At 43.6% G+C, this 15,915-nt stretch overlaps 1 protein-coding gene across 1 annotated transcript in view; it reads left to right on the top strand.

Annotated features, from left to right (window-relative positions):
* Insc (INSC spindle orientation adaptor protein) overlaps nt 1–13,971 on the top strand; it is a 119,449-nt gene extending 105,478 nt beyond the window's left edge. Inside the window, exons 10-13 of the mRNA XM_076844231.2 lie at nt 3,942–4,008; nt 7,143–7,298; nt 8,509–8,585; nt 13,843–13,971. Coding sequence (XP_076700346.1) covers nt 3,942–4,008; nt 7,143–7,298; nt 8,509–8,585; nt 13,843–13,971 — 429 coding nt within the window. The remainder of the gene's footprint in view (nt 1–3,941; nt 4,009–7,142; nt 7,299–8,508; nt 8,586–13,842) is intronic.
* Nucleotides 13,972–15,915: the final 1,944 nt, after the last annotated feature.

The following is a 15,915-nucleotide window of genomic DNA, read 5'->3' on the forward strand; positions in this document are numbered from 1 at the left end:
CATATGAACCCAGCACAAGTTTTGGGTTCAGGCAGGCCTGATTTCAAATCCTAGCTCTGCTATTTCCCATGTAGCCTCAAAATAAAGCAATTAACTTCCCTGAGCCACAATCCTCATCTGTGTAATGGGGACCATACCATTTTCTCCTTCCTCATGTCATTATTATGATTAGATGGAATAATGCTGCTGAGATGCTTGCAATCAAAGTAGATGCTCAATAATAAAAGGCCCATGGATATGTAGTAGAACTGATTGATGTGGGTCTGAGACAGGGAATGTCAGCTTTGGAACAGGAAGGTAGGTCAGAAAATGTAATTTGGTGGGGAATGTTACATGTGTGAATTAGCATGTGGCCTGTGTTGCTTCCACCTGTGCATGGGCATATACAAAGTGTGTGAGGGGTGATAAAGACTGTAAGTCACTTAAAGAGGTGGATATTTTTATTGGCACATGAAGATACATGCTGTTTATTGACAGATCCAAAGCGGTTTGGGGTTAGGAGGACCCAGGATCATAATATCCAATCCTGATCTGCTCCAGAAACCCCTCCCTTCAAGTCAAGGGCAAAGCAAGCACCGAGGATATGGTCTGGGATATATGTGCTCTCTAGTGCTGTGAGGCTTACCGAGCCTCTTCAGAAGAGTGCTTTGCCTAGTTTATTAACAGCTTGGGACCAACAGATGGCAGTGAGGATGATATTGGTTTTCCTCTGGTCTGAAGGGTTCCTCCAGCTCTAAGGCATTTCTTCCCTTTGGTAGTGATCTCCTGTTCACTCTTGGCAAACCCGTGCTCAGCCCCATATGCACTGGTGTTATATTGGTTTGTTCTCCTTGACCCTGTATCTCAATGCTAGGTCCTTCCAGGCTTGGCTATCCAGAGGCAGATTATTATCATTTTATTTCACAAATGTTCTGGGTGCATGATGAAACAAAAGCCCATTGAATGCTCATTACAATTGTATAACATACTTTTTTTCATCTCCTGTGGTATGCCAAGTAATTCTGCCCCCTACGCTCAAAGATACCCATGTCCTAACCTCAAAAACTTATGAATAAGTTACCTCACATGGCAAAAGGCTTTTTGTACAAGGGTAACTCATTAAGGATTTTGATATAGGAATGTTATGTAGATGGGCCCAATGTAATCACATGGATTCTTGTAAGAGGCAGGCAGGAGGATCAGAGAGAACAAATGATCAGGGGAGCAGAGTCAGAGTAATGCAGTGCTAGGAGGCAAGGAATGTGAGCAGGTCCTGCAAACTGGAAGGTAAGGAAATGGATCCTCTTCTAGAGCCTCTGGAAGGAATGCAGAGATATCAATACCTAGATATTAGCGCCTTGAAACCCGTTTAGGACTGCTGACCTCCAAAATTATAAGAATAAAACTGTGTTGTTTCAAAGCCACTAGGATTATAGCCATTTGTTATAGCACCAATAAGAAGCTCATACATTTTCATTAACTGAAGTACAGAAATTTAAATAACATGGCTAAGATCATATGGAAAATAAGTGATGGAGCCAGGATTTGAACCTGGGCTGATCCAGGCACTTAGTCACTCAACCATGCTGCCTCTCTCTAGGGTCTCTCTCAAGGGTGATGCTGTGTTCACCAAATAACTATAGAGGGAACAGGAGAAATAGGTTTGTGTGGAGAAATAGGACTTAATTGAACACCATCAGATTGGACTGAATAAGCCTGGGCCAGGGGAAGCTATCTGCCTGGCTCCTATATTCTGTCCCCCCACGGCATTGCTAGCTTGTATCCCACCAGGTAAACCAGTTGTCCCTAAAATCCCAGGTGTGGGTTTGATTGCAAGGAAAACCAGTGACCTCTTTCCCATCCACATCACAGTGCATACAAGGATGTTTCAAAAGGGAGACTCAAAGCAGGGCATAATTGGCATTTATTCAAATTGTGCTTAATTGAATACTTCATCTGCACCTCAGAAAACCACATGGGGTACAGACTCTGTAAAGAGGAAGTAATTTTCATTAACGGGATCTAAATTAGTCTGACACAAAGACCTACCTGGTGCCTTTGACACAGAGGATAATTGCTATGTATGAACCTGCTGCTTCAGACAAAGGTTTTTTTTTTTCCTTTTTTTCCTCTCCTCCCCTCTTCCTTCCTTCCTTCCTTCCTTTCTTCCTTCCCTTTTTTCTTCCTTTCTTATGTCACGAATCTGCATGTCAAGCAAGGATCTCTGAGAGCCCAGGCTGGAGGTGCTTGGAGTGCAGCAGCCTCTTTGGTGCTAAGAGAAGCTATACTCAGAGAAACCAGATGAAATACAAGGACTTGTAGCTCCTCCCTCTTAAGTCTGTGCACTTTATGCATCTTGGGGAACCTTCTGCTTTTTGACTGCATCTTTAACTCGTTTTTTTTCCTCAAACTCCTTCTACTCAATCCATTAACACTCATAGTTCTGAAAGAACAAAAAAGAACTTTCAAGAATGAAGCCTCCTTTTCTTCTACTATCTTTCTAAAATGCAAACATGAGCTTGTCACTTCCCTGATAAAACACTGGGTGTGGCTGAGTTGGCTTCATGATGAAGGTTTTGGGACATTCTCCTGTGTCTCCACCCCAGTCATGCTTCTCCACCCAGACCTGCCCAGGCCTGAGTTGGAAGGGGCTGATACATAGGGACGCTGAAGCAACCTCAGCATGTGATGTCCCTTTCAACACATGTCTAGAGGAGAAGGGGGAGATGTTCTATGAATATGGCAAGCTTTTCCTTGTTAAAAAAAATCTGTTTGAGAGATTTTTGCATGCTTTATTTTCTAGAGCAATGTGCCAATAGTAGACCAATTAAAGTCTAGGTAATACTTTCTTGGTAAACATCTAATTGCTATACAGTTTCAGAATTTAAGCTGCCTGAACTGTCCTCTGGAGATTGTCAATTGCTGTCTCAGAAGTGGAGGCATGGCATTTGCTTATACTGTGCCTGAGGCTTTGAAGGGGCATTCAGGAGAGTAGGCCTACACCCGCAAGGAGTGTTTGAAAATCTGTTATTTTTAAAATTACCATTTGAGAGTGCTATCTGCTCCTGTGGAGGAGGGTGAATTTTCATTTTGCTGCTTATTTCAGGAGCATTGTTACAGGTGGTCTCTTTCAACAGGTAGCACATTTTCAATAAATTCCAGTGGTGTTCTGGTACCTTATACAGTATGGAGCCCCTTGCTGGCCCATTTCTTAATCCACTTTTGTGCTGTGAGTTGACTGAGCTCCCTTGACTCTGCCAGGAGTGGGGTGGGTTACAGCTCATGAGATTGTAACCAAACCTTGCTGTCTGCCTAATATCCATGACCCATTACTGAAGACCTTGTCCTTCAATGATGACCAACAAGCGAAACTTATAAAGTGCAGCTGACTATGAAAGTTCTCATTCAATTCCTTGTAATACATGATGTTTGGGGTGTAGCGCTGCCTCTTCGCATGAATGCTCTCTACCTTGACCTTAGCCTTCATTCATTTCATATTAAAGGTAGGCGGGGGTCAGAACCAAGGAAAGAGAGATGGGGGAACCTAATCCAGGGTAGGGGGAAATGTCAGGAGGACAAGCCAGTTCAGAGGAAACAGAGGGACTAGTGACCTGTCCAGTCTATCTGTATTGTAGGACCTGGATCCAGAGAGGCTCTGCAGGGAGACATCTGGGTCCCCGCTTCACTCAGGGTGATGCTGTTCTCTTTGTTTGGGGTCCCAGGGTCCTTGGGGACCATCCCAGAGCCATATGCTGGTGAATGGGCATTTTCACAGGGGGACTATACCTGAGTGGCAAGAGCTCGTGATGAGGGAAGAAAATACCATGGAAGGATGGGGTGGGGTGGACAGTAAGGAGTCCTGGGCTGCAGGGACTCTCTGTAGCCCTAGCTGCCCTGTACATGGAGAGCATCATTGGAATCTCGTGTGACTGTTTTCTTAGTTTCTCCATTCTCTTTTTCAGATCGTGACCATCTTGGCAAACATGTCTGTTCTGGAGCAGTGTGCTTCTGACATTGTTCAGGAGAATGGTATGTCTGGTCAGCAGTGCACAATTACCTGGGTATACAGGGCCACACACCTTTAGGTTATGCGAATGCCTTCCTTTATGTAGCTACATAAATACATACACGTCTCCACGTTTGTAGGAGTGTGCGTGGGTGTGCTTCTGTGTAAAACTAGACCAGTATATAAGTACTTGATCACCTTCATAGATGTGTTAACTTTTTGTCAATGTGATCGAAATACCTGACAATCCCATTCAGAGGAGGAAAATGTTTAATTCGAGCTCACAATTTTAAAGGCTCAGTCCATGGTTGGCCAGTTCCATTGCTCTGGGCCTGAGGTGAGGCAGAACATCTTGGTTGAAGGGCATGGTGAAGGGATGCTGCTCAGTTCACGGTGGCCAGAAAGCAGGGGGGGGGCGGGGGGGGTCACCAGGTACAAAATATAAACCCCAAAGGCACACCCCTAGTGACATACTTCTTCTAGTCACACCCTACCTGCCTGTAGTTATCACCCAGTACAGTAGTTCTTTCAAATTATTAATCTATCAAGTGGATTAATCCACTGTTTAGGTTACAGCTCACATAATCTAATCATTTCACCTCTGAACATTCCCGCGTGGTCTTGTCCTTGTGCTTTCAGGGGACACCTCATGCGCCGACTGTAATCATGGGCTTAACATTCTCCCTGGAGAGAGTTAATGAAGGAGAAGACAGAGAATACCAGATGGTGATAGTGCCATGAGTGAAAAAAAGCAGGGAAGGGGGCAAATGGTCTCGGAATTGGGGTCATGATGGTGGTTGTCATTTCAACTAAAGTGGTGAGGAGAAAGCAGATATTTCATTATGATTCACCAAGTAAAAATGTACTCCTACCAAGGCATGCATTCCAACTTAAAATTGTCCCTATCTCAGGAGCTGATCTAGTCAGTCTCTGCCAGAGGATAAGGTGGATGCCTTGCAGCTGGGAGCAGGGAGTGGTGTGGCAAGGGCTTCCTGTGACTGGGAAATAAGGGAGCAATTAGCAGACGGTTGGAGACCAGAGACGCTAATGAGGCAGAGTGAGCTGGGAGCCTGGGATGGCTGCGGCTGCTCCTGTGATTCCCCCTTTGAGCAGGCTGCCCTGCCGTCTTACCAAACATACACTTCCCCACCCCCCACGCTCTAATACTAATTGAAAGACATCATTTTGTGTTAATTTTCTGTGATTGAGCTAATAATGAGAAACTGTGCTGAGCCAGCTGAGGCCAAGAGGAGAGACTGCGTGGTGTCATTTGTGCCCGCAGCCTCCAGCACTTAGTCTTCCGCTCAAGTGGCCAATGAGAGTGGGCCCTGCAGGCCTGTGTACTTGAGGTTGGAATATCTGGCATCTGTAGAGGGTTTTATGGTTTTCAAAGTGCTTGGCTTGTTTGGTCCCCGGTTATTAAGCCTGGCATTGTGGTGGACAATGAAAACTGTTAAATAAGTTCCTGCCTTTGTCCTAGAGGGTCTCCCAATCCGGAAGGATGTTCTGCCTTGACACATGGTAGGGGTGTAACATTCACAAGAGAAGGATGCCCCAGAGCAGGGCTAACATAGTGCTTGACGTATGAGAACTGGAACTGTGTTATATGGATTTGAACTCGGTTATTTGATAATGGTTTGGCTTCTTTGCCTTTCCACCTACAAAATGGAATAATAATAACATCTGTCTGATAGGGATGATGTGAGGTTCCCAGGAAGCATGCTGGAGAGTATTTGGCATAGAACCAGAACTACTCAAACTTCCTGTTCTTTGGGGTTTATCTTAGGAGAGTTTGATGAGGGGACTATTTACAGAAGTGGGGCAGGATTTGAGAGATCTATCATGGCGGCAATGCAACTAGAGGTTACTGGAAGATAGTAGGACTCCTAAGTCTGGGCAGGGCAAGCCTGTTTGCGCAGTCTGGGCTCTGAGAGCCCATGATCTAAGCCACAGGATACTTACAGGGTCCAGACAATTAAAAAAAAATGGGTGAAGTGGACTCACCAGGGACCGATTCTTCTCATCTAAAAGAGTGAACTTCTAATAGGCTTCTTGCCATGCAGAAATATTGGGAGTTTAGTGGGAATAGAAAAGACAGTAGAATGAATCAGACATAACTTTCCTATGTTCATAATGAATATACTACATGAAACTCCACATCATGTACAACCACAAGAATGGAATCCTAATTTGAATTAATTATACTCCATGTATGTATAATATGCCCAAATACACTCTACTTTCATGTATATCCAAAAAGAACAAATAAAAATATTTTTAAAATTTTAAAAAGGAGATAATTCTTTAGAAATAATTTAAAAATCTAGATTTTTATGGAATGTGGGTGCAGGCTGAGGCAGTTAGGAAATGGCTCACAAAGAAGGTAGATTTGGCCACAGACTCACAGGATGTGAGCTATTAGACAATAAAAGGGAAATGGGTATCCTCTGTAGAAAGACAGGGTGGACAGAGACTCCAGGTAGAAGTGGATGTGGGTAGAACAATCAAAAGACAGGTCTGGTTGGTTCAGGGAAAGTGGGAGGATTTGGGGCAGACTAAAAATCTCACGTTCTCACTATTCCACCTTCTTCCAGTGTTTGAACTGCTGTAAAATATTTGATCTAGTGATTATCCAGCCTACACTTGGGTTAGCTACCAGGGGACTTGTAACCTCTGGAACTGTTTCAAATGCTAGCCTCAGAGGCCAAGAGGTGTTAGATGGAAACTTGACTGAGTTCCAGTACCAACTCCCCCAAGGACCCAATGTGTGACTCTGGGCAAGATGTATCCCCTCTCTCTGGACCTCAATGTGGAATTAATAGTACCTAGTTCATGAGGCTATTGGGATGTTTTAGGAGATCACCCATTTACTGTGCACTTAGCAGTGCCATGTCATAAAAGCTCAGTAATAGCATTAAAAATAAATAAATAAATAAGGATGTCCTCCAAGTGCCCCTTCCCAGTACAGTGACTCGGTACATAGAACCAGGCAACCCCTGTAGGACAGGAAAAGGAAAGAGGTGGTTCTGTGTGGTGTACACCCTCTGGTTGAGACCCTGTAAGTCCTTTTCTTGAGCCCTGTAGAAATCAGTCCAGATGGTCCCACGGAAAGGCCCTGTGCTGGAGGTGGGTACCAATGTTTATTACTTCCTCCCAGGAGTCCAGCTCATCATGGGCATGCTGTCAGAGAAGCCAAGATCTGGGACCCCAGCTGAGGTGGCAGCCTGCGAGAGAGTACAGCAGAAAGCTGCAGTGACCCTGGCCCGTCTCAGCCGAGACCCAGATGTGGCCCGGGAAGCCGTGCGGCTCAGCTGTGAGTGACGCTGGTTGTGGCCAGAGTGGAGAGGGGAACTGGGGGATGGGAACAGCCCTGATTTCATGGTGGCTTCAGTGGGATACAAGGCAAGGACTAGCTGGGGTGAGCTCCTCTCTCTGGCTGCTGGGATATGCTAGAGGCCTGGGATACTTGCCCTGTAGTCTAGTTTATAATTTGGGGCTAAAGAAAGAAGAAGAAAGAATTAAAAAGTCAAAAGTTAGTCAGAACAGTCATTCTCCTGAAGACACCTTGTTAATTAGGACCCCAATTTTTCTGCCACTCATTCATTTACTTATTTATTCACTTATGCAGTTATTTTTTACTCACTCATTTACTTATCAACTCATTTGTTTATTAACTCATTAATTCATTCCATCATTAACAGATTCGTTAATTCAATAATTTGCCATTAACTCATTCATTAGTTCACTCATGAAATCACCCAGTCATTGCTAGTTACTTACTTCCCCAACAAATATGTTCAGAGCTAAGTTAAGTTTATATGCTAAGTTATATTCTGAATGCTAGGTATATAACAATGGTGTCCTGACCTCAGGCTTACAGCCTCATGGGGGGTTACCAATATGGAGAAAAATATCTGCATTGGAGTATCATAAGAGCAATGCTTCAAGCATATTTTTCAGGCATGAGAAGTAGACCATGTTTATCTGGGGGGGTGGGGGTCAAAGAATGTTTGAACAGGGAGGTGAGTCTTCAGGTGGCGCTAACCTTTCCTCAGGAAAGCTCTGAAAAAACATTAGTAGAGTCTTTAGTTTTTCGTAATTTTAACTGCAATACATTTTCTGACTAAAACAGGCATTGGGGTGGGGGGAAGTATAGTTGGGAAGTTTCTCTGGCACCGACATAAATGTTAAACAGTTCTGGTAAAACCAGAAGTATATGAGCTGGAAGTCCTTTCTCAGAGTGATGGGTAAGGCCTCCACTGCATTTTAACTAAGCTCAGTCTTGGCCAGTGTCCTGGCACTTGGGAGTTTGACTTTGATGCTCCAGCTCTTGCTGCCCCTGATCAGGGTCTGTTCATAGCTGAAGTAGAAAGTCTGCACCACGCTCTCCTCCAGGTGGGTTCAGTCCCCTCCTTGGCAGATTAGGGGGTAGAGGGGGCCCTGTGTGTGAGGCAGGGCCAGCACCTCTGGATCAGCCTGGCTGGACCTCCCTGTGCAGGACATAAGGATCTCCTCTCATGCAGGTATGTCGCGTCTCATCGAGCTTTGCAGATCCCCATCAGAGAGGAACAGCAGTGATGCCGTGCTGGTGGCCTGCCTGGTGAGTTCTCAGCCTTCCCCAGCTTTCCTCTGGCCTTCAGGCCTGCAGACTGGAGGTGGGGAGAGCTGGCTCTTCCACACTTGGTTCAGCTAAGGCTTCAAACCTCTCTCAGTCCAGCTTTAGCTCTTCTCTTAAAAGAATTACCATTGTAACACTTATTTTTCTTAATGAAAAATTGTGCTGAAAATTATATGATCTCATATATGTGAAAGACATGGGCTGTCCTGCCACCACTATTTTAGTAACCTTTGAGGGAAATCTTAATGGCAGATCAAAACCAGAGTGGTGGGCTGGCAGGAGGCTCGGTGGTGGTAATGTCATGGTGTCCGCAGTACATGGGAGCCAGGATATGGATGTCTCTTGCCTGTTCCCAAGTGGCCACTATGAGAAAAGTCTTCTTTTCCCCTCTGCTGGGTTCTACCAACATTGTGGCTCCCTCCTCCTTTGTGGGATAGGACGCGGAGGACCGAATTTCAGCAGAGGACCATTCAGCCAGTTGCTAGTATCTTCACCTTGAACCTGAGCAATATATTCTGGGAGATTCCCACCCAACTTACTGATGGTAGGGGCCCACCCTAATATTATCAGCAGTGGCAGAGGGGATGTGTGTGCATGCTTTGTGTATACACTTCCCTCAGTGGGGCTATAATGAATCCCAGGGTACAGTAGCTTCCAATTGGAAGCATCCTGCACAGGGAAGCCATTGTATAAACAGGGGCACTGATCTCCAGAGGAAGGTGCCAGATGTTTGGTCCTTAGTGAACACATAGGAGAAAGAATGATCTGAAGGCTCTTTCAAGCTGAGTCATAGTCATAGTAAAGCCTTCTCCTCACCCTGTCATTTTTTTTACTGAGCCCAGCTCATTTCTGGAAGCTGCAGATGGGCCTTGTGTAACTGTAGAAACAGGGGGCTTTGCAGTTAGACAGACCTGTCCTGGTCTCCCCATTAATTAGCTGTGTGACACTGAGTAAGTCAAAGTGCTATGTATTTTACTCAATAAACATTTACTGAATAATTTTGTGTGCCATTTACTCTTTTAGGCCTTGGGGATATATCCTTGGAATAAAAAAAAAGTCTCTGTTCTCCTGGGGCTTTTATTCTGGGACATATAGGGTAATATTAATGCTTTCTGTGCCTTTGACAATCTGGTGAATATTATTCTCAGAACAGTGTTTTAAGTGTATACGATAAAATATACAGAATTAAAAAGAAACTCAATTATATTGATAATTATTAAAATATTTAAGCATGTGACATAGTAGTACACATTTTTTAATTAACACATTGAATATTCTCTAGCAATGGATATAATGAGTATTGTGATGTTGACTAGCAATGACTATAAGTGATATTGGAAGGTATCTTCACAATCCATAATACTTTATGGTTTGTTGCTCTAAGTTTAAGTTAGAGGTTTGTGAAAATGAAGATGTAACTCTCATCCAAGTTCATAGGCCCTCTTAAGTTTGCTTGATCTAGCAAGTAAAAATCAACAGCTGGCAAACACTATTAGCTTTGACTACCACTATCTTGACTGCTCCACTGAAGAGGCCCAAGGAAATATTAGGAGCATTGAAAGTACTTGGAAGCCTTTAGGCTCCTTTCAGATAGTGGGGCTTGTTACCATTTCCAAGGCCATTTTTACTATTGGTTTGAAGGAGGGCACACAAAAGGGTTTGGCCACTATCTTTAATCAATCAAGGGACTTTCAAGAAGAAAAGGGATTACGTTTATTCTTGTGGATGATTGAGATGGTAGAGCTGCTGCTCCCTAAGCCATCCCTGCTGAGTTAATTTTCCTAATGACAGTTGACAATCATGACACTCCCATGAAACCCCCATGGATTCTGTGGCTCCCTATTATCTAAGGGCTACTATCCACCTACTCAGCCCCAGGGCCTGAAGGCTTCCCACTGTCTCCAGGCCCTGTACCAAGCTGCAGTACCCTGAACTGTGCCCTGGTCTGTGCCCTGTGCCCCAAGCCGATGATGACCTCTCTACAACTGTTTGTTGAAATTCTGTTCATCCTTCAAGGCTCAGATCTACATCCCTCTCCTCTGTGAACTTTCCTAGGGGCCCTCTGTGGTGGGAGGGGCAGGAAGCACACAGTATATACCTGGGCCTCCCCTCTTGGATTTTGTCTTTCCTGCCTCACGCAGATTGTGTTCCAGGCTCCTGGAATTCAAACAAAGACCTGTTTGACTCTGGAGACCTTGGCTTTTTTTTTTTTTTTATCAGACCATCTTGTCTCCAACCAGCTTTCTTTCCTGCTCTCTCATGGTCCTGGTCTTACTGTGGACTCATAGGGGAGGGTTTGTATTCCTACCACTTCTAGCCTGGAACCTTCTTAGGATAATGGTCTTCTTTTCCTAGCTCTTTGTATTTCCACAGGACCACCAGTTTGGTGACTGCTTCTTATCTGACTTACAGACTGGGAGACTTTTCCTCTTTCCTTCCCCAGCCACCCATGTTTGAGGGCTTCCATGGCTCGACTCTCCAAGGGTTCCAACCTAGGAGTATGGTCCCTGGCTGGAAATGGGTCCACTTGGATCCCATCCTGGAAGATGGAGTTGGGAGCTACTTTTCCTGCTGTTACCCTGGCCTTAATTCCACTTTCGAAGGCTCTCTTCAAGTGGAGGGAGTAAATTTCAGTTATTGTTTCCTGTGTCTGGGAAAGTGACAGGGCAGATCGCCTCTCGCAAATAGAATTGATTTTTCCTTAATGAAGCGGCTGTCAGCGGGCTGCTGGGCTTGTGTTAATACTTAGGTGTTTTCTGTGATGACTGGCTGTTAACCCTCTTGGGAAGGCAGAGGCCGAGAGAAAGGCTTGGAAGGCTGTAGGGTCTTCTGAGGGTGCTGGATGCTGCATTGCATGGGGTTCACATCCTGTATACTTTCTGGGGACCCTGGGGAGATGTGGGTGCCTGTTTTCTGTCTTAGTCTTGGTTTGGTTTTTCCTTTCCTCCCCTCTCTAGGGTTGCCTCCTTTCCTAGCATTCTCTTTCTTCAGTCCTTCCCCTCTTTTTATCCCCCATCCCTCTCTCCCCCTCTCCATTCCTTCCCTTTCCTCTCTGCCTCTTTACCTCCTACCTCTCTCCCATCACCTCCAAGGTCTCCCTTTCTCTACGTCACTATTTCTTTCTCTCTCCATCACCCTGCAGCCCCCTCCCTTTCCCTTCGCCAGGTTCATCTCCGTTCCCCATCCCAATATCTCCTTCTTGTTCTGTTTCTATTTTTTATTCTCTCTCTCTACTGTGCTATCTCATGTGCTCTACTGATGTGTCCATTTTCTTTTTTTCTTTCTGTCTTCCTCTTCTCTACTTTATTCTTAACCCTGATGGTGCAAAATGCATGTTTGGCCTCATAGCCTCGTCTGCAGAACACTGCCTGGGTCTGTTTCCACATCTTAGGGACAATGGGATATTTCTCTCAGTTGGAGTCAAGAGGAATCTGAACGTTCTATGGAGTTTAGCCTCTTTAGCCCTTGGAATGGGTCAGATGCCAGGAGAGGCAGGACTCAGTAGTTTGGGGAGTTTACTTCCTGTCACTAGTTACTTAGACCCTGTACATTATCTGGCTTGAACTTGACAACATCTGTGGCCCCCCCAGACCAGCCCAAATCATCCTTCCTATTCATTCTCTTGGCCTGATTTCTCAGCAATGTTTCAGGTTGGTTTTAAAGCACCTCATTTCTTGAATTCTTGTTATCAAACAGGTGTCAACCCTGGGCTGCCTGCTGTATCAGAGAAATAGAAAACAAGATCCCTATCCTTGAGGAACTCAGAGTCTAATGTGGGAGATAAACACCTAAAAACCAGTTCTGATTAAGTATGAGAGGGTTGAGGTCGGCACAGGGGCTCGGAGTGTAGGGAGGAAGGCAGAATGTCTCTGCTTCAAGGTGATCAGAGAAGGCTCCCCAGGGCAGGTGACAAGAATGGATGTATCTGCTGGCTTTGAAAGAGTGGGAGGGCCTTGGTGTCACAGAAGAGCATGAGCAAGGGCACATGTACATCATAGTGGGATCTCATATCCAGTGGTCAGTGAGGGCGGGGGACTTTCACCCCTCTTTCTAGACTTGAATTTATTTCTCAGTGGCAGAATCTCTATTGACTTTGACTCTATGTTTTCCCTCTCTTCCCTCTTTCTTTCCATTCCACAGTGTTTTTTTAAAAAAAAAAAAACTTTTTAAAAAAGTATATTTTTATAACCTTATTTTATTTTTTTATGTGATGCTAAGGATCAAACCCAATGCCTCACCCATGCTAGGTCCTGGGGATTGAACTCAGGGATGTTTAACCACTGAGCCACAGCCACAGCCCCCCTCCCCCATAGTGTTTTATATAAGATCTTGCTGCATTTATGGGTAAATAAATAATCCTTGTTACTGTAAGATTGCTCTAGGGGTCTGGAAGAATAATATAATTCCATTGATGCTGCTAACAGTTCTAGTCTCTAGAAAGAACACATTTTGAACTTACCTATGCCACTAAGTAGCCCAGGTCTTTAAAATGACAGTTCTTTAAAATAACAAGTTTTTCCTAAAATGCTTGAAAACCCAAGATGAGCCAAGCAGCGGAGCATGCCTGTAATCTCAGCGGCTTGGGAGGCTGAGGCAGGAGGATCACAAGTTTAAGGGCAGCAACTTAATGAGGCCCTAAGCAACTTAGCAAGATCCTTTCTCAAAATAAAAAATAAAAGAGAGCTGGGGATATGGCTCAGTGGTTTCACACCCTCAGGACCAAAAGAAAAGAAAAGAAAAACCAAGATAACAAGACTTTTAAGATCGCTGAGGGTTTTTTTTTTTTTTTTTTTAAGAGGGGGGGCATGTAGGGAGGATTGAATTCAGGGGCACTCATCCCCTGAGCCACATCACCAACACTATTTTGTAATTTATTTAGAGACAAGGTCTCACTGAGTTGCTCAGTGGCTCACTTTTGCTGAGGCTGGCTCTGAACTGAACTTTCGATCCTCCTGCCTCAGGCTCCCAAACAGCTGAGATTACAGCTTTGTGCCACTGTGTCCAGTGATCATTGAGATTTTAAGGTGACATCTTAGTGTCCAAGGTATAAATGAAACCAGGTGATCATGTGATAGGATATTATGGTGACCAAGTTACAAAATGTTCACTAAGGTGCAAGGTGGCCAAGATGATCAGGTCTGATTGCCTTTTAAATGTGCCACTTCCTGAAACACATCTCTCAGGACAGCTGAAGGAAACACATGCCCTGTCTGACCTGTGTCATCTGTCTCCTCCCCAGGCTGCCCTGCGTCGGTTGGCCGGGGTCTGCCCTGAAGGCCTGCAGGACTCTGACTTCCAGCAGCTGGTCCAGCCCCGGCTTGTGGACTCCTTCTTACTCTGTAGCAACATGGAGGAGAGTTTTGTGTAGTGAGTGTTGGAAGGAGAGGCATCCCCCCACTTTTCCTGCGGCTTGGAGTACACTACACACCTGTGAACACACCTGAATACGTGACAGCTCTCCTCACCTCCTTATTTATACCTAATTTATTTTTTACATGAAATAGACAGAAGGCGAAACCTTCTAGCAACATCATCAAACAGTAGGTGGTCCTTGGGAATCGGTTTTTGTTTTTATCTTTTGACTTCTGTGGCTTTTAAGTTGCAGATGTTGAAATGCACAAGAGCTAATGTGACAGATTGTCATGGGTGATTCACTTCATCTATTTTCTCTGCTCTCACTGTATAATCTTGCCTGATTTTTTAAACTTGGAAACCAGAGTATTTTAACTGGCCAGCAGTTTTGTTTAAAAGTTAGATTTGCTCTTTCCAAACATTTAAAATGAATTTCACAGTTGGACAGAATATACTGGAAAGAAAGTTTTCTTCTTTAATAAATGAAATTATACGAATTGTATCTTAGATTTTTTTTTCTGACTAAATTGTGTCATAACCTAATTCTTGCTTCCCAAGCTTTTATTCCATGTAAACCTTTCTTACTATTAAAAATGCATAAAGAATTTTTAATTTTGTTTTGCTTTTGTAGGTACAGACATGAGTTAAGTTCTGAGTGATTTAATGAGAAATCACAATGACTTTAAAAATTATTTCCAAAGTCACCAGAAACTTGGGTTCATTTGATTCTCCTGCTCTTGTATGACCTCCTTTTACCTCCTGCTGAACAGAATCTTTAGATGAGGCTTATTGACTAATTCTGCTTCAGAAGGATACTTGAAAGCAAGGGTGTGCTGGAGCTGGTTCATATTGGCTCACAAGGGACGATTTTGAGAATTTCTTCTTAACTCCATGTTCTGTGAACTCCTGTTGACAACCTGAAACTAGCTGTGGTGGGATATTTACACCACAGAAATAGGCAGGGGCTACAACCAGAGCTTTTGATTTCTTCAGAGAGCCATTTCCCACTCTCACAGTTTGAAAGTATCACAAAAGTTTGTGAATCCCTCTGAAAGGTTTAATGCAATCATATTGTGATATGATTTTATATAATTTAAAAAAACATTTCTTGAATTCCCTATTACTAGTCTAGGTGAATGAACTAATGTATCCAGGTCCTAGGCTTAGAATTTGACATGCATCATCTCATTTATTCCTCATAATTATTAATTAGTATATTCAAATACATTATATATAATCATATTGTTAAATCACTTGCCTAAGATCATAACTAGTAAATAGTGCTGGGATCTGAACCTGGCAGTATCCCTGAAGACTATATAGAAAAGTGATCTCTGTCCTTTTACTTAAAATGATGAGGAGGAGGATAGAAAGTACTTGTATGATAGTTGCCACATGCCAAATACTTATTTTATATCAACCTATATATTAACTCACGAATGTATGTTAATACTTACTACAATGTATTATTTTTTCAGTTCTTTTATAACTCTGGTAGCTATTTTATCCATTTTTCAGAAATAGAGAAAACTCATCTTACAGATGAGACAGTGGAGCTGAAGTCAAAAGTAAATGGCAGACCCTGGATTCAAGCCAAGGTCTTCTGACCTCATCCCAAACTCCTACTTTTAGGAATAAGGTCTTTGCTTTATCTCACTGAGTTATGAAGGTGGTTCTGATGTTGACACATTTCATTATATAATAACAAATAACTTTGTTAATATCATGACTGATCTCATCAGAAAAGTCTTTAAATTGGGGGAAGCTATGAAGCTTGAAGGCTCAAATTTTATCATTGTCAGCAAATACTGTCAGTTGTTTTCTTTGAAGAGACAGCCTCACTTTGTTCATTTTTGAGAAAGTATCTGCCAAATATCTCAGTCTTAATAACCATAGTTTGTCTGTCAATTAATCTTTCACATAAAAATAGTGCTCCATGGGCAAAGCAACTAGCACACTT

Source organism: Callospermophilus lateralis, chromosome 2, assembly GCF_048772815.1.
Source record: "Callospermophilus lateralis isolate mCalLat2 chromosome 2, mCalLat2.hap1, whole genome shotgun sequence".
In the NCBI taxonomy this organism is placed as follows: Eukaryota; Metazoa; Chordata; class Mammalia; order Rodentia; family Sciuridae; genus Callospermophilus; species Callospermophilus lateralis.